The 22,349-nt window shown below is 41.2% G+C and overlaps 1 protein-coding gene across 2 annotated transcripts in view; it reads left to right on the forward strand.

Moving 5' to 3' along the window:
- The window catches only part of upp1 (uridine phosphorylase 1), a 47,424-nt gene extending 25,570 nt beyond the window's left edge, over positions 1–21,854 (forward strand). For both annotated transcript variants that reach the window (XM_052015664.1, XM_052015665.1), the window contains exons 7-8: positions 15,734–15,880; positions 21,500–21,854. In XM_052015664.1, the coding sequence (XP_051871624.1) occupies positions 15,734–15,880; positions 21,500–21,639 (287 nt within the window). In that variant the 3' untranslated portion in view covers positions 21,640–21,854. The remainder of the gene's footprint in view (positions 1–15,733; positions 15,881–21,499) is intronic.
- The last annotated feature ends 495 nt before the right edge of the window (positions 21,855–22,349 follow it).

The raw sequence follows: 22,349 nt of genomic DNA on the forward strand, positions 1-22,349 counted from the left end.
TATTTGATTTTATATCTGTGATTTGCATTCATGGAAGCTCACAACTGTCTGTCCCTTCATAGTTCTTAGTTTTTTTGCTGTTTAGAAAATAAGCAGTTATTTCTTTCCTGATTACGAAGTAAATGATCTGTCACAGTACCACACTGAGCTTCATTTTCCAATTTTGCCTACTTATTTAATTTGTCAAGATTATGTCAAGATTCAGTGTAAATTGAACAAAAAAAAGGTAATTGGCAAATTGTTTGCCATTGTGAAAAGTAATAAGAAACCACTGCATTTATGCACAAGTTTGTTTGTTAAGACTAAGGGGACCAATTTGAGGAAACATTTTTGACATACAAACTTTCCAGTTGATTATGAGAAAGTGTGTTTGAAATTCTCTGCTGAATTTGATTTTGATGAAAGATTTTCTCTTGTCTTCAGAAGTTATAGGTTTGGTCATTTACAAAATATCTTTGCATTTTGCAGCAAAAAATAACATTCCAATGGGGAGGTAGTGGAAGAGGTTATAGTGATTGATGGTCGTGGATAATGAATTGAAAATCGAGCAAAATTCTGTTGAGAATTTGAGAGCTAGAGTTATCGATTTATTGTCTTAATCTGGAGGTGGGAAGATCTCTTTGACTTCCATATACAGATAAGGCTTTTAATAAACAAAGATTTTACAGCTTGTAAGAAAAGGACCTAAACCCTTCATGAGATAAAAATCAAAATGCTACAGATACTCGGTAGGTCAGTCAGCATTCATGGAGAAAGAAAACATCACGAGATACTCAGCAGAATCTTTTCTTTTGCCTTTGACATCTCATAAAACTATCACCTTCTTAATTTTTTTATCAGGTAAAATTTAATAAAATGAAAACTAGCATAGTTATGGCTTAAATGAACCAGACTCTCAACTACTGAACTTGCTGATAATGTTTCATTGTGAGTTCAACAATACAATGATGCTAATTCTCATTACCAGTCTACCTTTCCTCATCAGCCTCTCTTCATTTTTTTTTATTTTTCTTCTTTATCTTTGTTGTTCCTTCATTGCTTCCATTTTCAGGAACTCATCAAGTTTTCTGTTGCTTTGTTTTTAAAGTTTGATTCTGACTGTAGAGTTCTTCATTAGTGTTTATGTTTTGGTGAGTTCTTACCTTGAATCAAATTACCTCAATTTTACAGTTGGATTGATATCATGAAATTGAGTTCTTAGCATCATGTGATTTCCAAACTCTCTTTAGCGACCTTAATGTTTAGATAAGGTTGTACACAATTTTTTGGCCTCATCATTTTAAAAGAGAGAAAATATGCCATAAAAAGACCAATACCATTTAGGATAATTTAAAAATCATAGCCTTGGAATTTAATCGAATAATGCTGTTTTTTCAGTGTTAAGCAATTGAAAATTGACTATATCTAGAGTGAAATGCAATAATGACCATTTCCAGGTCATTTAATGTCACTCTGGAAATTAAACCAGGCACTTATGCAAGTCACATCAAAAATTCACATCAGTCACACATGAAGTGATATCATTCTGCATTCAACATTTCTTTTGTAACTTTGCAAAAGAAATATGGCCAAGTGGCCCTGAGAGCTCCTGTCATTAGGCTCTACCAGGACAATGAAATCTTCATGTAGTATTGGACTAGGATCTCTATGATTCTCCATACCTTCCTATGATCTTTCAGCTCCCTCCCACTATCACACAGCACTGACCCCCAATTTCACTGCCAGCCCTCTGAGGCCCAGACCCCATCTCCCTCCAAACTCTTGCTTGGCCCACTCACTCCTAACCCAATGGTGCACACAGGTCCTGGCCCTCTGATCTTGTTCTCAATCCCCTGAGGTCTTTGCCCATTAATAAGGTCCCCTACTATGAAACTATAAAAAGAAACTGACAGGTGGACAACCCACATCCCAAGATTTAGCTAATTGTCATGTCCTAACAAAGTTCTTGAAGCTTCTGAATGCCTGTGACACAGAAACCCCCAAAGACAATGGTACAATATACATTTTTGGTTTATAATGTGACTTAGTCTTGAAAATTATCTATCTATTGCATTGGTATTAGTAAATAATAACAAATAATGAAGTTTATAATTTTTTGGGGGGGTGTTTGTTTTATTATATTTAGCACTAGACATTAATTTGAATTTGTAATGTGTAAAAATTACAAATTTGTCCTTCCAGTTTTGGACTTATCCTTGCAGCAGTGCAGGTGAAGGATGTGGCACAAAGGTAAATGTCCTCCACTGTTTTGACCAAAGGTGAACACAATCCTTGGGGCTTATTGGTTTCTGCACATAAATATAATTTCCAGTTGCAGGTCTTAGCAAGCTTTGTGCTGGAAACAAGAACTTGTAAAATTTAGTTGATATTTGAAACATGACATCAACTACAATTGTCCTTTTAAGATTTTTTTCCAATCGGATCAGAGAAATATATTCCTGCAAACCATCAGACCTGAGGTAAAGTTGATGCTTATCAGGAGATGTTTTTGTTTTGGTTTGTGATATGATCTAAATTACCTGCATTATAACATCACTACCTTTCAAAAGTCATTTACTGGTGCAGAATGGTCCCAAATCTCATGAGAATACAAGGTGCAATAGGAATAAAATTTGTTCCTTTCCATCTCACCAACATGCTACATAAATATGATCCATTCAGATTGTCAAACTACTCCATCCCTTGTGATTCATTAATCTGGTTTTATCCTGGGACTGCTGACAGCTTATGGCAAAGTAATTTATTTCTGCACTTAGAGTAAGTACCTCTCATTTGGTTATGTTGATTTATAAATTTAGTTCCACTGATGTAAATATAGACTTACAAAATTGGTCCCCCAGGTGATATTTCAGTAGTTCAAACATCCTGTCATGAAATCCTTCATCCTCCTTTTTGCTCAGTCCCTAGACCTTTCTCAAGAATTCTTCAACATTACTTAGCCAATGTGAAGAATCATAAAATCATAAAGGCTATTTGTGTTTATGCCAGGTGAAAAGAACTATATAGACCTTACCCAACTTCCTAGCACTCAAGAGTATAACCCTGCAGGCTTCAACATAACACACACAAATAAAGATACTTCTTAAATATGGTAAGAGTTTTTGCCTCTATTGGCCTTTCAGGTAATGAGTTTGGACCACATCACTTTGGATGAAACTTTATATCACAATGTGCCTTTAACCCTTCCACCAATTATCTTGACTCTTTGCAAGCTGGTTATTTACCTCTCTGTGAGCATCTCCAACAAGAGAGAGTCAAACCATCTACTCCTGATATTCAGAGTCATTACTATCACTCTGGCCCTCAAAATTGACATACTCGAGGTTTTGTCATTAATCAGAAATCCAATTGAGACAATATATAAATACTGGATATCCTGTGACAAGTGACTTGTCTCCTAACTCGTAGTCATTCCACTGTCTACGAGGCACACAACAATGGTGGTGGAGTAAAAGCAGGAAGTGGTAGATGTGTAGATCAGGGACATCTGTGGAAGAGGAAGCAGAAATAATGTGACTCTTCATCAGAATTGAAAAATTGAGAAAACAGGTGTGATGGAATACTTCCAACTTGACTAGCTAAGTGCAGTTACACAACACTCGAGGAGCTGGATGGCAATCCAGGACAAAGCAGCCCACGATTAGCACCTAATCCAAAACTCTGTTCATCCCTGCCATCACCATCACACTGTGTCCAACTGCAAATTGTATTGCAATTGCTCACCTAGGCCAGTCCCAGCTCTTCCTAAACCTGTGACTTCTACGACAAAAAGATCAGCAGCAGATACAAGATGTTGTGAGGGTGCATTTGGAATATTGTGTTCAGTTTTGGTCACCCTGCTATAGGAGAGATGCCATTAAGCTGGAAAGGGTGGAGAGGAGATTTGTGAGGATGTTGCTGGGACTGGAGAGACTGAGGTTGAGCATAGGAGATTGAGGGGTGATACTATAAAGGCGTATATAATCATGAGGGGTATAGATTGTGTGTATTCACCCTGTCTTTTTCCCAGGGTTGGGGAATCAAGAGATAGAGGACATAGTTTTAGGGTGAGAGGGGAGAGATTTCATAGGAACCTGAGGGGCAATTTTTTCACCCAGTGGGTGGTCCATATATGGAATGAGCTGCTAGAAGAAGTGGTTGGGGTGGATACATTAAAAAGATACTTGGACAGGTACAGGGATTGGAAAGGTTTAGAGGGATATGGGCCAAATGCAGGCAAGTGGGACTAGCTCAGATGGGAATCTTGGTTGGCTTGGACCAGTTGAAACGAAGGGCCTGTTTCCATGCTGTATGACTCCATGACTCTAGGAGCACCTTTCCCATTTGGGCATCCCTCCATTTTGACTTCAAAATATAAGACTGTCCCTTTGGCATTGCTAGATCTGCATCCTGTAACTGTCTCCCCAATAAGGTTGTGGAAGTATCTTCACAGAATGTCTGCCACAGTTCAAGAAGGGGTTCACCACCATATTCTGAAGGGCGATTATGCTGGATTTATGGTGGCAGCAATTATGGTGGACAAAGTGCACCACAACAGCAGAGCAATTTAAATTCAGTTAAGTAATAAATGCTGGATTTGCCTGCAATGGCCAAATCTAGGAAAATGAATAAAGTAACTGCACTTTTAAATATCTTATGAACATGAATAACAGGCATGAGCCTGTCTGAAATATCACAAGAAATTAAGATAAAATTAATTATTTTTCATCTTAAATGGGCATTGAATTTTGAAATATTTATCACAATCCACATATAAACATTTTTGGGGTAAGGGAGATTGTTAAGCATTAATAATGTTGTTATACATTAACACTTACACCCCAAGCAAGAAAGAGTAGCATTTCAGTGTTATTTTATCGCAAAAGTTGTGAAATACATGAAGTTCTTATCACTCCAATCATTTCTGCAGATTACGTTGGAGAAAGTTGCAATAAAACACTGGAGATGCAGGAAATCACTGACAGCAGCAACTGAATTTCTGCACTTTTGCAGTTACCTGCACTTGTGCGGGCTCCAGAAGATGCTGTGAGATTTCCTGTCATGGCAATGAGTGCTTATTCCCTCACTCAAGTTATGAGCCAGTGATTTATACTGAAATCTAAGGCAGCTGTCAGTGAGGATATAAATCTCTATACAATACTCAAAAAAGACTGTAACCCTTCAGTGAATAGAATGTAATGGATGAAATTTTCAGGAACTATTTGGAAAGGTAACAAATAAGCATGACAAAGTGCAAATTTACCAGAGACAATTGAACATTTAATGGCCTTCATCCATTAGCTGTGGTTGCACCTATAAGTATGATGATGTCAATCAAATTGATTTTTTGCTATTGTTAATAGTGCTGTTTTCAGCAGATTCTGCTTTCCTGAGACTAAGTCTATTGGCACTCACTCATTCCATTTCTTAACTATATTGACAAATTGCACCCTTAGTGTTTTACTTTTGCTGTCAGATTAACTGCCTTTAAGCTATGGATCCATGTATTTTTGAAGTGGTTCTCCATCACAAATTGTAGTTGTACAACGTTGCAGAGGAAGTATTATTGCAGAACAATATTCTGCATGAACAACTGCTCTATATGGTACGAGAATCAACTGCAAGGAACTGTGTAAAGTCACATATACTGAATGGTTAAAACATTTATTGTATGTAAATGCTGCAATTTTTTTCTGATCAATTCCTTCCCTACCACCTCCCGCACCCCAAGGTATTGACTCTTTCCTGGACACACGTCCATAGCCACTGGTTATCTTCTATTATTCAGCATGCACAGCCATAATTATAGTGGGGTTTTTAAGTGAGGAGCAATAGGAAACCATTCAATCTAGTTTTTATTCAATATGTGCTTGTGCATTTAGAGTCATAGAGTACTACAACACAGAACTAGGCCCTTTGGCCCATCTAGTCCATGCTGACCTGATCTACCACCTACTCCCATCTACCTGCACCTGGACCATGTCCCTCCAAACCCCTCCATCCATGTACCTATCCAAACTTCTCTTAAATGTTACAATTGAACCCCCATCTACCATTTCCACTGGCAGTTCGTTCCACACTTGCACTACTCTCTAAATGAAGAAGTTTCCCCTCAGATTCCTTTTAAATGTTTCACCTTTCACCCTAAACCCATGTCCACTAGTTCTAGTCTTACCCAACCTTAGGGGAAAAAGCCTGCATGCATTCACCCTATCTATACCCCTCAATTTTGTATACATATATAAGATCTCCCCTCATTCTCCTGCATTCCAGAGAATAAAGTCCTAACCTGTTCAACCTTTCCCTATAACTCAGGTCCTCGAGTCCCAGCAACATCCTTGTAAATTTTCTCTGCAGTCTTTCCAGCTTATTGATATCTTTCCTGTGAGTAGGTGACCAGAACTGCACAGAATACTCCAAACTTGGCCTCACCAACGTCTTGTACAACTTCAACATAACATCCCAACTCCTGTATTTAGTGTCCTGATTTATGAAGGCCAAAGTGCCAAAGGCTCTCTTTACGACCCTATCTACCTGTGATGCCACTTTCGAGGAACTATGAACTTGTGTTCCCAGGTCCCTCTGTTCTGCTGCATATCTCAGAGCCCTACCATTCACTGTGTAAATCCTACCCTGGTTTGTCCTCCCAAAGTGTAGCACTTCATGCTTATTTGCATTTAATTCCTTTCTTTTTCAATCTTTTTATTAGTTTCCAAATTAATACAGATTAATATATAACATCAATGATTGTACATGTAATACAAAGATCAAGAGAACAATCATGGCATAGATAAAGAATAATAAAATATAAAATCTTTAGATCTCACAATCTTAGTAGATGAATATAATAAAAGAAAGGAAAGAAAAAGATTTATTGTGTATATAAAAGAAAAGAAAATCCCCTAATCAAACCAAACTAAAGAAAATTTCAAAAAAAAGAAAAAACTGGACTGAAATTTCTCAATAGAAACAGAGCAACATTATGTCATCAACTCTGTTCCTCTAAATTGAAAAGGGATCTATATCATATGAAAGTATTGAATAAATGGACTCCAAATGTCTTCAAATTTAAGTGAAGGATCAACAGTACCAATCCTAATTTTTTCCAAGTTTAAACATGATATAGTTTGAGAGAACCTTTGAAAAGTAGTAGGGGGTATTGGATCCTTCCATTTAAGCAAAATGGATCGTTTGGCCATTAACGTGACAAAGGCAATCATACAGTAAGTGGAAGCAGATAAATGGCCAGACTATCCTTGGTAATCCAAAAATTGCAGTGATAAGGTGAGGTTGTAAATCAATATTCAGTACAGTTGAGATAATGTTAAAAATGTCTTTCCAATATTTTTCCAAGAGGACAGGACCAAAACGTGTCAGAGAAGCCACATTTGATTTATATCTGTCACATATAGGACTTACGTGGTGATAAAAACAAGCTAGCTTATCTTTTGACATATGGATCCTGTGAACTACCTTAAACGGTATCAAAGTGTCTGGCACACATTGAAGATGTATTAACTAAATGAAGAATTTTCTTCCATGTCTCTGTGGGTAAAGATGTCTGGAGTTCACTCTTCCATTCATTCTTAATTTTGTCCAATGATTCTGGATGTATTTTCATAATTAAATCATAGATTATTGCTATCAAGCCCTTCTGATAAGGATTAAGACCTAAAATTTTTTTCCATAATTTCAGTTTTGTATGGTGTCGGTAAAGAGGGTATAGTAGCTTTTAAAGAATTTCTAATTTGCAAATATTGAAAAAAGTGTGATCTAGACAAATTGTATTTGTTAGACAATTGTTCAAAAGATGAAAAACAGCTTCAATGAATAAGTCACAAAAACATCATTCCCTTCCTTTTCCATATAGAAAAAGCCAAGTCAACTCTGAATGGTTGAAAGAAATCATTAAATTCCATCTGCCATTTTTCAGCCCATTTTCCTAGCTGGTAAAAATCACGCTGAAAGCTTTGATAGCCTTCCTCACTGTCCACTATGCCCCTAACCTGGGTGTCACCTGCAGATTTGCTGATGAGTTTACCACATTATCATCTAAATCATTAATATAGATGATCAACAATGGACCCAACACCAATCCCTGCAGCACACCACTAGTCACAGGCATCCAGTTGAGAGACAATCATCTACTACCACCCTCCGCCTTCTCCCAGTAAGCCAATATTGAATTCACTTGGCTACTTCATCCTGAATGCCAAGCAACTTAAACTTCTGGACCAGCATCTTATGCAAGACTTTGTCAAAGGCCTTGCTAAAGTCCATATAGACAATGTCCACCACCTTTCCCTCATCAACTTTCTTGGTAACCTCCTCAAAAAACTCTAAGATTGGTTAGACATGACCTACCATGCACAAAGCCATGTTGACTATCCTTAATCAGGCCCTATCTATTCAAATACTTATGTATCCTGTCCCTTAGAATGCCTTCCAATAATTTACCCACGACTGATGTCAGGCTTATAATTCCCTGGCTTATTCTTAGAGCCTTTCTTGAACAACATTATCTATCCTCCAGTCCTCTGGCACCTCACCCGTGGCTAAGGATGTTTCAAATATCTCTGCCAGGGCCCCTGCAATTTCTGCACTAGCCTCCCACAAGGTCTGAGGTGACACCTTGTAAGGCCCTGGGGATTTATCCACTTTAATGTGCCTCAAGACAGCCAGCACCTCTTCTTCCGTAATCCAGATAAGGTCCATGACCTCACTACTCTTTTGAGTCAGTTCTGTAGTCTGTGTCTGTCACAATGTCAAGTGAAGAGCAAGCTCGCGGAGAACCCAAATGCGGCACACTGGTATGAGACTGGAGTCAGGATGCTTCCTCAGAACCAAACACTGGTGGCAACCAGAAGGAACCTTACCTCGAGGCTGAGGTGGGGTCCCAGCCTGAAAACTGGATATCCTAAGAGGAACAGTGAAACTGGGACTGCTCTAGAGTGGACAACTCTAAGCAGCCAGGAGACAAAGTATACCCAAAGGTTGACCAATACTCTGGCAACTAGTGCTAGTGAAACCAGGGCTCTTATTGCTAGTCTCCTGATGGGGCTCAGGTGTGTGTTATGTGATTAATAGTGCATGGACTCCATGTGCTGCACAACAAGGTACCATCAATGGAGCCGAATAAAGGGCCAGCACTCAGAACCATGACAGTACCCCTCCCCCGCCAAATGGGAGCCTCCAGGCGAACCACTGGGCTTATCTGGATGGTTCTGATGGAATTCCTGAATGAGGGAGGGGTCCAAAATGAAGGAGCAAGGAACCCAGGAACGTTCCTCCAGACTGTATCCCTCCCAATCCACCAAGTACTGCAGGCCCCTACCCCGGCGGTGTACATCCAATAAACGCCGGACGGTATACACTGGGTGGTCATCAACATTCTGGGGGGGGTGGGGGGAGGGGGCTTGGCTGGAGGGCACAATGGACTGCTAGCCACTGGCTTCACCTGAGGCATGTGGAAAGTGGGATGTATCCTCAGTTGTAGGCAATTTGAGCCGGACCATTGTGGGATTGACGATCCACTCAATTTCAAAAGGTCCCAAGAAGTGAGGAGCTAGTTTCCTGGGCTTGTCCTTGAGGGGAATGTCCTTAGCCAAGAGCCAAGCCTTCTGGCCAGGCTGGTACACTAGTGCGGGAACCTGCCAATGATCAGCGAATCTCCAGTTGCAGTCGGCAGTACAGAGCAGGGCCACGCGTGTGTCCTCCCAGACCTTGTGGCAATGGCGGAGATGGTCCTGAACTGAGGGCACAGCGATGTCTCCCTCATGGATGGAGAACAGAGGAGGTTGGTGACCGAGTGAGCATTCGAAGGGGGATCTTCCAGTGGCAGTGCAGACCAGAGAGTTGTGGGCATACTCAACCCAAGCAAGGTGGGTGCTCCATGTTGACAGGTCATTTGCCGTTATGCAGCGTAGTGCTGTTTCCAAATCTTGATTCGCCCGTTCCGTCTGGCCATTCGTCTGTGGATGGAAACCGGATCATAGGCTTACGGATGTTCCGAGGGCCTGACAAAAGGACCTCCATACTGCAGAGACGAACTGGGGACCCCGGTCGGAGACAATGTCTGCAGGGATTCTGTGGAAGTGGAAGACGTGTTGGACAACCAGGTCGGCTGTCTCCCGAGCTGTAGGGAGTTTGGGAAGGGCCACAAAATGCACTGCTTTGGAAAAGCAGTCCACTATAGTGAGGACAGCAGTGTTCCCGTGAGAAGGGGGCAGTCCCGTGACAAAATCCAGGGCAATATGGGACCATAGACAGCCAGATACAGGTAAGGGATGAAGCAATCCAGCAGGTAGTCAGTGGGAGGCTTTTCCACAGGCGCAGACAGTACAGGCAGAAACAAAGGAACGAGTATCAGCGTCCATGGAGGGCCACCAGAAGTGTTTCTTCAGGAGGAAAAGCATCCTATCAATCCCCAGATGGCAGGCGAAACAAGAAGAATGTCCCCACTGCAGAAACTGAGACCGCACGGACTCTGGTACAAAAAGGCGGTTGGGTGGTCCATTACCTGGGTCAGGTTGGGTCTGTTGGGCTTCCTTCACTACGGCCTCGATCTCCCAGGTGAGGGCCACCACTACACAGGACCGGGGAAGGATGGTCCTCCTCAGTAGTGTATTGCTGGGAGAGAGCATCAGGCTTCCCGTTCTTGGACCCAGGACGATATGCTAGTGTAAACCAGAACCTGCCAAAGAATAATGCCCACTGGGCTTGACAGGAATTCAGGCATTTTGCGGTTCATATATATTCCAAGTTCTTGTGGTCTGTCCAAACGATAAACAGATGTTCTGCTCCCTCTAGCCAGTGCCTCCACTCCTCTAACACAAGCTTGACTGCCAGTAACTCCTGGTTCCCCACGTCGTAATTACATTCGGCAGGGGACAACTGGCGAGAAAAAAAAGCAGGGATGCAGTTTCTGATCCAAACCGAAGCATTGAGATAGGACCGCTCCCACCCTGGAGTCGGAGGCATCGACCTCCACAATGTATTGGCTGGAGGGGTCTGGACCAGGATTGGGGAGGACATGGAGCATTTCTTCAGGTCCATGAACGCTGAGTCAGCTTCAGGGTTCCACAGAAAAGGGGTCTTAGGTGAAGTGAGTTGAGTAAGGGGCACCACCACTTGACTATAATCCCTAATGAAACGGTGATAGAAATTCACAACCCCAGAAACTGTTGGAGTTGCTTGCGTGTCGTGGGTCGAGGCCATTCTGCCACCGCCCAGATCCTCTCAGGATCTGCCCTTACTCGTCTGCTCTCAATGATGTAACCTAAGAAGCTGACGGAGGGGACATGGAATTCACATTTCTCGGCCTTGACGAAGAACTTGTTCTCCCAAAGCCTCTGGAGAGCCTGACGGACATGCTGGGTATGTTCCTGGAGACTACTGGAGAAGATCAGGATGTCATCCAGATAGACAAACACAAATTGATTTATGAAGTCCCATAGGACATCATTGATCGGAGCTTGGAAGACAGCGGGAGCATTGGTGAGGCCGAATGGCATTACTATGTATTCAAAGTGGCCGAGAAGGGTATTAAATGCTGTCTTCCACTCGTCTCCCTCCCTTATCCTGAACGGATGGTAAGCACTTCGTAAATCAAGTTTAGAGAATATGGTAGCCCTGTGAAGAAGTTCAAACGCGGAATTGATGAGCGGCAGTGGGTACTTGTTCTTGATGGTTATGTTATTTAGGCCCCGGTAGTCAATACATGGACGCAGTGAACCATCCTTCTTCCCCACAAAGAAGAACCCTGCGCCTACCGGGGAGGATGAGGGATGAATAATGCCTACTGAGAGAGATTCATTGATATACTCCTCCATTGCTTCCCTCTGGTCAGGACAAGTTATATAGTCGACTGGTAGGTAGCGGAGCTCTGGGGAGAATGTCGATTGTGCAATCTTATGGCCGGTGTGGGGGCAGGGAAAGAGCCCTTTGCTAAATACTTGCCCCAGGTCATGATACTCCACTGGAATCCTGGACAAGTCTGGGGTTTCGGCAACCAACAAACTAGCGGTAGCCTGTACCGGAGAAAGGGCCGACTGGAGCTCGATGAAGGTGTGAAATGAGGAGCAGGTCTCTGGCTGATTGTCCCAGATGGCAGTGGCCCATTCCAGCACACTCCTCACAACAACCCCATGATAAATGAGATCTTGGATCTCTCAGTGGTGTACGTGGAGGGCCGCTACTCAAATACTAATGAGCATTGTAGTAGGAAGGACTGGCATTTTCCCAGATCCTCAGTGTAAGGTTCTGGGTCAGGTACATTCAGTTCCTTGGGTGGTCAGGTCATCAAACCATAGGGTGATGCCCCTACAGATTGTCCAGGCTGGTCAGACAGACTTCTCAGAATGGAGGAGGTAAGAAGAGCAGAGACTTGGCTGATCTGTTCGCTGACCTGCCCAACATTCACTGCTAGGCTGCAGCAGTCTGCCATAACCTCCCAGAGCTGCTGGTCATGCCGGCCCAGAAGTGAGCCCTGGCTGGTGAGGACTTCATGTCTACTGGGTTCATGGATGCCAGAGTATTCTGTCACAATGTCAAGCAAAGAGCAAGCTCACAGAGAACCCAAATGCAGCACACTGGTACGAGACTGGAGTCGGGAGGCTTCCTCAGAACCAAATGCAGGCAGCAACCAGATGGAATCTTGCCTTAGGGCTCTGAGGTGGGGGCCCAACACAAAAACTGGATATCCTAAGAGGAACAGTGAAACCAGGACTGCTCTAGAGTTGAGAGCTCTAAGCAGCCAGGAGACAAAGTATACCCAAAGATTGACCAATACTCTGGCAACTAGTGCTAGTGAAACCAGGGTTCTTATGCTAGTCTCCTAATGGGGCTCAGGTGTGTGTTATGCAATTAGTAGTGCATGGACTCCATGTGCTGCACAATGAGGCACCATCAATGGAGCTGAATCGAGGGCCAGCACTCGGAACCATGACAGTGTCTGTCTCCAGAGTAAATATGGATGCAAAAATCTCATTTAAGATCTCCCCCATCTCTTTCGGCACCATGCATGGATGATCATGCTGATCTTCAAGAGGACCAATTTTGTCTCTTGCTGTCCTTTTGCTCTTAATATGGGATTCTCTTTCACCCTGTCTGCCAGAGCAGCCTCATGTCCTCTTTTTGCCCTCCTGGTTTCTCTCTTAAGTGTTCTCTTGCATTTCTTATACTCCTCAAGTGCCTCATTTGATCCTAACTGCCTATACCTTTTTCTTTACCAGGTCCACAATATCCTTCGATAACTAAGGTTCCCTAAACCCATTATCCTTGCCGTTTATTCTAACAAGAACATAATTTCTGTACTTGCAATATTTCACTTTGGAAAGACTCCCACTTACCGAGCATCTCTTTGCTGGAAAACAGCCTATCCCAATCCACACCTGCCAGATTCCTTCTGATGCCATCAAAATTGGCCTTACTCCAATTTAGAAACTCAACCTGAGGACCAGTCCTATCCTTCTCCATAATTATCTTGAAACTAATGGAATTATGATCACTCGATCCAAAGTGTTCCCCTACACACACTTCTGTCTTGTTCCCTAAGGGGAGATCCAGTACCACGCTCTCTCTAGTTGGGATCTCTACAGGTTGATTAAGGAAACTTTCCTGAACACATTTTACAAACTATATCCATCCAATCCCTTTACAGTATGGGAGTCCCAGTCAATATGTGGAAAGTTAAAATCACCTACTATGACAACCTTTTTCTTGCAACTGTCTGCTATGTCTCTACAAATTTGTTCCTCTAAATCCCGCTGACTATTGGGAGGTCTATAATATAGTCCCATTAACATGGTCATCCCTTTCTTATTCCTCAGTTCCACCCATATTGCCTCAGTAGATGAGCCCTCTGGTATGTCCTCTCTGAGCACTGCCCAAAATGATTCCTGGGAAATGACTAAAAGTGCAATTGCTTTCCTAAATTACTGCCGAAGTGAATTGGGGGATGTAGTTTGATGAATATCGTAATACTCCTGCTGTTTTTCTGGAATCCAGGAAGTCACCTTTGAGTTTTCCTGGTCTTCTTGCTACTCATTAGTTAACCATAGAGATACCAGAGGAGTGTACTCTTTGGATTTCATACATTACTTGGTGTATAACCTCTCAGGATATAAAAATTCCACCCATGGATTGTAATAGCCAAGCAGTTGTCATAACCGGACTGGTAGTAGGTATCGCAAGGACTTGCTTTAATCACTAACTACAGCCAATTCAAGCCAAGTGTCTAGGTTTATTTGCTTCTGTGATGCAAGAGCACCATTACTTAAAATAGATTTGAGCAGCTCAGACACTAGATCACGTAAGACGTAGATCACATCTGAATAGAAAACCCAGGCCTTAGAGACATATAACCCCAATATTTTAGTAAGCCAATTCATTATTCATCCTCTGAAGATTAGTTAAAGATAATATAAACATTCCAACGCAAAATAGGCAATAGGTAGAATTTGTTTAATAGCTTAAAGGTATCTGATTGGTCTTCAAGATAGCTGTTATTTCAAAACTGCTGATGTTTAACTTGATATCACCTCACATTTATCTTTTGAGAGCCATATTTTTGTAGATGTATGTGATCTTCAAATCTGTTCTGAAGTACAAGCTGGTTAAATGGCTAAATGTCCTCGTGTTCTTAGTGTTCTTCTTCCTTCAGCAGTAAACACCATCTCTTCTTTGCCGAGAAGCAATTTGTGTTATTAATTCTTGTCACGAGTAATTCTTCCAATCGTTCATTTTAGTAAAGCTTGTTTAGACTGGGAGTTAATATTCCTTTTTTTAGAATTGAATTTGATTCTGCAGAGTACTGAAAATTTTGTAACAGCTAGGCCTGGTGACTAAACATCTTCTCCGGAGCAGTATGAGTTCTTAAGCAATTACTAAATACCACTTCTTGGTGCATTAAACCATTTTCTACTTGCATCTTTTTTGGATAAAGTGCTATTTCTGAGCTTTTACTTTCTGAATGAAACTTTGTCGGCAATCCACTAGTCAAGCACATCTTTAATAAGAGGGGAATTGCTTCAGTATCTAAAATATAATCTTAATAATTAGTTTGTGATTGCTTCTAGAATGAATGGATCAGTTCGTCTGTGACAAATGTGTCCTGTACATCCAGCACACTGATCCAGAAAGATGGAATTTCATGCTGATAGCAATGAGCATTTCTACTAATCAAGAAATTAAACTAGTAATCCAGAGGTATTCTCAAAGTGCACCACAGCAACAGAGAAATTTAAATGCAGTTAACTAATTTAAATATAATGTTAATATCTGTAAAAAATTCATCCGGTTCACTATCTTTCAGGGACAAAATCATGATTCTTTACTCACTTTGATCTATATGAGACTTTGCACCCATATCATAGCACTTGACTGTTAACAATGTTCTAGAGTGGTCCAGCAAACCACTTAATTTACAAGCAAAAATGTCCAGAACTTGTGACTGAATCAAAAACTATCACACTATACATCTCTCGGAAGCATAAAACCTAACTTAAATGTGTGCTAACATGTTGTATATTAGACTTCTATGAGCTGTTATTATTTTCATATCGAGAAAAATATGGATAGTACACATTGACAAAAAATAATTTATTTCATTGTGCATTTACAGTTGCTTCACAAACTGTTGTACCGATGTTCTACTGACATTTAAATAGTCTTTACTACAATCCTTGTGAATTTTCCATAACTTGAATCTACTGAGGAAATTGATTATGTTAATAACTATATTTACTTCCTGCAGGCCAGGCCCGTTTAGATGGTGCTTTCTGTCACTATACTGCCGAGGACAAGATGAATTACCTGCGCTGTGCCTATGAGGCAGGAGTTCGGAACATTGAGATGGAGTCTGCTGCATTTGCAGCTATGTGCAACCGAAGTGGATTACCAGGTAAACATACACATATGCAATACTTCTCACAGAAGTATTGAAATTTCTTTGCAAAATAAGTTTTGTTTATTCACATTTTTGTAGATTATAAATGACATTATAGACAGAATGAATGTTCTTCCTGCAACAGGTTTGCTGCTGTTTTAATAGTTGGTTATTAATATCTGTAACTTGCCTAAATAAATTCTAATTTATTGGCAGATCTTTCTCATTATGGAAAATTACTTACCTAATAGAAATTGTTTATTTTTTAGTTTGTTAAATTGAAGAATTATCGTGTGGAAGTCTTTCCTATTTTAGGAATTCACAGCTTCTGGTTCAGACATAATTTTGCATGCACTTAGGCAAAGCTTTTTTTAAAACATACTTACCAGTTTTCAGTACATAAGGACTAAAGCACATACAGCAATCAAACGACACACTCAGGCTACTTACAAAAAATCTTAATGGATGCATTGATGCAATGTGAACTTAAGTATTGAGCACACCCAGTTGGCGGTATCCATCCCTCAAATTCAAAACTACATTTAGCCACATCTGAAATCCCAATTTGCTCTATTTGGCTGGTGACTGATATATTGTATACGGTGATATTTGCCTGCACTGGTATTGTTAGATGCACAGGCTGTATCTATTCCAACCCCAGAAAATTTTTCTCGCAGTTACACCTGTATGACTTTTTGTCCCCCATTTCCTACATATTGTACCCTCTCTGGCTGAGATTGACAATTTGGGAACAGTTTTGTATTGCGAAACAGTGACCCAGAGATTCCCAGACACATGTAAAGTCCATTCCCAATATCAAGACTACAATTGAACATAGATTGAAGGACATACATCAGACTTAGAAATTCAACTGCACATGGAAAAAAAAGTGCTGATGTGATGGTGAATTGGGCCTTCCAGACCAGCTTAGCTCTGTGCCATTAGTGTGCACTTATCATGCATGCATCTCATGCAAGTACTTATACACTTAAGAGACACCAATCACAATCTTTTTCCCTGTAACACATAATAAACGCAAGTAATACCCTGCAACAGCTGAGCCTAACACGTGGATTTACATCATGATTCCACTTCTTAAAGGGAAGGATTTACTGAATCCAACCACTGTTCAAAGTCAATGAAATTTGCTTTTGAGCAATGCTTATAGAAATGGCAGCAGAGATATTGGAGTATGCAGATCTTGACATCTGAGTGGACATTGGAAAAGATGTTCTGCATGCTTGGAGACCCAAGAAAGCAGGAAAGGATGAAATAAAGCGCCATTGGCAGAAGATGAACTGAAAGCTCACTTCCAGGGAATGATAGCCCATCAACCCAGTCCCAGTGCTGAAAAGTGTTTAAAATCTCACGTGATCAAGGTTGGTGGAAACAGTACCACCAAACACCATTTACCTACAACCACACCATTAATCACATACTTGTTGCTATCCCATCTCCTCTCTCTCTCTCTCCCTCTCTCTCTCTCTCTCTCACACACACACACACACACACACACACACACACACACACACACTTCCAGCTATTCCTCGCTTGCTCCTGAATCACCCTTCAAACTAACTTAAGCTCGTAGTCAACCATGACAAGAAATGTTTGCATTCGATTCCATATAGTCTTGACATGGATAATGCCCCTGGTGTCCTCATGACGAAATTCCGGTGCCCAAATGGTGGCCTCCTGTACAATTAGATATTTTGTTGATTTTTTTTCTGCATCTTTTGTAACTACATCTTATCCTGCAGCCCTCCAGCAATAGGAGGAAGAGGGGATTCTAGACTGGAACCATGGCAGATGAGGGTGAACCAACATTATTGTTACACATGCATCTGTCTATATACCATTACCAATATAGACAGATGCATGTGTAACAGGTAGTTTATCCTCACAAGTCTACCTGTTACACATGCATCTGTCTATATTGGTAATGGTATGAATGACCATTTCAGTCCTTTATATGAAGTCATTTAGATACAACAAACAACTAAAGTCCCAGCACTGATTCCTATGGTACACCACTGGTCATAGACTTCCAATCAGAAAAACATCCGTCCACCACTCTCCTGTGCCTCCTATCACCAAGCCAATGTTGGATCAAAGTCGCCAGCTTGGCTTGGATCCCATGTGCCTTAACCTCTGAACCAACTTGCCATGCAGGACCTTACTAAAGTCCAAAGAGACAATGCCTACCATGCTGCCTTCATCAGTCGTGTCAGTTAGCTCCTTAAAAAATTCAGTCAAATTTGTGAGACAAGATCTCCCCTGCACAAAGCCATGTTGACTGTCCTTGATCAGTCCTTGCCTTTCCAAACATACATAGATCCTATTCCTTGAAATTTTCTCCAATAATTTATCTGCCAGCACATAACCTTTTTTTTATATAGTAGTTAAATAAAAAGACACCAAATTACAACTAATTAGAAAAAGTAGGGGTGCAGGATCAGGTGATGTGTTGTAGCTGCATGATGTGGGAGCTGGTGGACCCCATTGTGGTTCCTGATGACCACATCTGCAGCAAGTGTTGGTTGCTCGAGGAACTCAGGCTCAAAGTTGATGACCTGGAATCTGAGCTTCAAACACTCCACATCAGAGAGGGGGAGAGTTACTTGGACGCTGTGTTTCGGGACATAGTGACACCCATTAGATTAACTCCTTCAAATTTGGTCTGTGGTCAGGGACAAGAGGGTGTGATTGTGAATGAGGCAGGTAGGGGGATCCAAAAGGTAGTGCTGGAGGATCCTCTGCCCTTGAGCTTGTCCAACAGGTCTGAGATTCTTGCTTCCTGTGCGGATGAGAGTGGTGACTGTAGGAAGGATGAGCAACTGAAGCGTGGCACCATGGTTCAGGGAGCCATTCAAAAGGGCGGAGAGAAGAGAAATGGTAGTTGTAATCGAAGACAGTGTAGTCAGGGGAATAGACACAATTCGCTGTCGCAAGGATTGAGAGTCCTGAAGGCTGTGTTGCCTGCCTGGTGCATGGGTTTGGGACATCTCATCTGACCTACAGAGGAATTTGGAGTGGGAGGGGAAAGATCCAGTTGTCGTGGTCCGTGTGGGTACCAACGATGTAGGTAGGACAAGGGAAGAGGTTCTGCTGAAGGAATTTGAGCAGCTAGGGACTAAATTAAAAAGCGGATCCAAAAAGTTAATAACCTCTGGATTGCTACTGGAGCCACATGCAAATTGGAACATGGTCAATAAGATTAGAGAGTCAGATGCATGACTCAAAGATTGGTGTGGAAGAGGTGGGTTTGAATTCGTGGGACATTGCACCAGTATTGGGCAAGGAGGGAGCTGTTCCAATGGGACAGACTCCACCCGAACCACACTGGGACCAGGGTCCTGGCAAATCGCATAAATAGGGCTGTGGATAGGGCTTTAAACTAACTAGTAGGGGGGTGGTTCAACAGATTGGAAAAGTATGGATAAAGTAAAAGGGAAGGAGGGTGAAGAAGAGGTTACTGAAGTCTCCAGAATAAAGAATAAGACAGAAAATTTAGAAAGGGATAAGAATTTAACTTCAGGCAACATAGGGACAAATTTGAGAAGGATGGTGAATACAGGACTGAAGGTGTTATTTTTGAATGCACGCAGTATATGAAATAAGGTAGATGAGCTTATAGCGCAGTTAGAAGTTGGCAGGTATGACGTTGTAGCCATCGCAGAGTCGTGGTTGAAAGAAGATCACAGCTGGGAGCTAAATATCCAAGGACACACATCCCATCGAAAAGACAGGCAGGAGGGCAGAGGGTGTGGGATGGCTCAAATCCTTAAAATGAAATCAAATCCTTAGAAAGAAGTGACGTAGGATCAGAAGATGTAGAGTCCTTGTGGGTAGAGTAAAGAAACTGCAAGGGTAAAAAGACCCTGATGGGAATTATACTGTATACAGGCCTCTGAATTGTAGCCAGGATATGGGGTACAAATTACAACAGGAGATAGAAAAGGCTTGTAAAAATGGCAATGTTACAGTGGTCATGGGGAATTTCAATATGCTGGTAGATTGGGAAAATCATGTTGGTACTGGATCCCACGAGAAGGAATTTGTAGAATCCCCAAGAGATGGCTTTTTAAAGGACTGAAAAATCGTAAATGTCTCTCCACTCTTTAAGTAGGGAGGGAGGCAAAAGACAGGAAATTATAGGCCAGTTAGCCTGACTTCAGTGGTTGGTAAGATGTTAGAGTCCATTATTAAGGATGAGGTTTCGGGGTACTTGGAAGCACATGATAAGATAGACTGAAGTCAATGTGGTTTCCTTCAGGGGAAATCTTGCCTGACAAATCTGTTGGAATTCTTTGAGGAAGTAACAAGCAGGATAGACAAGGGAGAGTCAGTGGATGTTGTTTACTTGGATTTTCAGAAGGCCTTTGACAAGATGCTGCATATGAGGCTGCTAAACAAGATAGGAGCCCGAGATCTGAATGATGGAACTGATAGCTTTGTGGCGAAGTTTGAGGATGATTCAATTACCTAACCTAGGCTATCATCAATCCACTAACCATGCAAGCTAATTCCCAGGACTAAAGGAATGTTGCAAGGAGAATGATGCTGTTCTTGGCAGTGAGGCACCTTTCATGTTAAGATATGCAAAGTACCTGATCAAATTTCTGCAATCATGTTCCACTCTGCATGGTGCTGAAGAAGATAATGCCATGCGACTGAAATTCTGGTATATTGTCTTTTCTGTGTAGGTTTCTTCTTTATCCAAGGAGTAGGAAGCATTTGGAACTTGCTGCCAAATAGACTATTTGAGGCATTCAGTAAGGGGACATTCCAAGTAAAGAAGATATGCAAATAAAGGAAAATGCAAATTTAGGATCATGCTGATACAGTGAGGCAGGATGGGAGGAAGCTTGAGTGGAGCACACTTCCAGCATTCATTAGTTGGCCCAAATGTTCAGCATTTGTTGTATCTGTTCTGGAGAATGCTACATTGCTACGCCTGGAAAGAATGATCACAACCATCGATGGGCTATATGGAGATTCCACTCTCACATTCCTGCAGCAGCTGTCTGTTGATAATGATGCCTGGGCCTGAACTATCCACTGCTTTTGTATCTTTAGACTGCAATATTCATATCAACTTCTTTAATCCTGACTCTATCCTTTTCATTCCTTGATCAACCTGCCCCTTTTTCAGCATTGAAATTGTTTCATCTCATTTTGTCTCTCTTCCAATTTTCATTAAACTTTCCACTCCATCTTTCACTCAAAGGGACATGTGGTTATATTCAAACATCTGCTGTTACCTGAAGTCCTTTGAAATATAGATTTCAATTTCATGTCAAATTAAACATGCTTTCACTTTATTAAGTTGATGTGGTGCTTCTAAAGATGATAATTTCCTAATGGTTCATAAAATGCAGCATGACGCTATGCATTTAATTTACGAACCATTTGGGAGTTTTTGATGTGCATTGTGGTGATTACGGTGACCTAATTCTTGGCTTAAAAAAAGCTGTGAATGAATGGTGCAGACTATGGGCCTAAGCTTTGCTTCGTGTCACCCACAACAAAATTCAGTTATGCATCATTAAAAGTATCACTAGGCTAGGATTTTGAAGGTGTCAACAAAAGAAAAGTTTACAAGCCATCTAACTGGACTTTATCTTTGTATAGGTGCAGTTCTCTGTGTCACCTTGCTGGATCGACTGCAAGGTGATCAAATCTGCAGCTCCCATGAAGTGCTTACGGAATATCAGGAGAGGCCACAGATGTTGGTTGGTCGTTACATAAAGAAAAAATTCTGCAACAAATAGTGTTATCTGTCCATCTTAGTTGCTTACATTTTTAGAACTTGTACTGTTTTTAACATTTGAAAATTCTCCCATGTTTCGCACATTAATTCTGAATATATTGAACATTCTAAGAGAAGTTCAATGGTATATTAGTTGCAATGCTATCTTCAGTAATGCTTGGTAATTAGTTATATTTTGTTACAACCATCAGTTAAAAAATAAAGAGATTTAAAATATCCACAAGTGTGATGATTTGAACTGTTTCAAATAAGGATAGGAAATTTGCCCTCAATTGCTTGTACAAAAGCTTAATGTAGTACCAGCTTCCAAAATTCAGTTCCATTAAATTTCTACCCCAAAAAATTATGGTGAGAAATCCTACTTATTTTATTTTTTTGTTTAAGGATGATAGCTTGGAGTCTTAAGACAGTCATGTTGCTTTTTCCTCAGCATAATTTGTCAAGAATTTGCATTTGTCGCAAAAAGATCTCAAAATTAGATTTTGCCCAGCACTCCTGAATCATTTTCAATAGTTTAATAAACAGCACACTCGAACCCCACCCCACTGACAAAGGTCCCTTTCTTAAGTTGTTTTGTTGATAATAGGGCAGTTGAAATGTGCTAATTAGTTGAAGTTTAAGACACAAATCTGGAATTTGAACCATGTCATGTTTTTGTCAGTGCTACACGATCAACCTTTGATTTTACAGAACATAGAACAGTGCAGCACT

Source organism: Pristis pectinata, chromosome 5, assembly GCF_009764475.1.
Source record: "Pristis pectinata isolate sPriPec2 chromosome 5, sPriPec2.1.pri, whole genome shotgun sequence".
Taxonomy (NCBI): Eukaryota; Metazoa; Chordata; class Chondrichthyes; order Rhinopristiformes; family Pristidae; genus Pristis; species Pristis pectinata.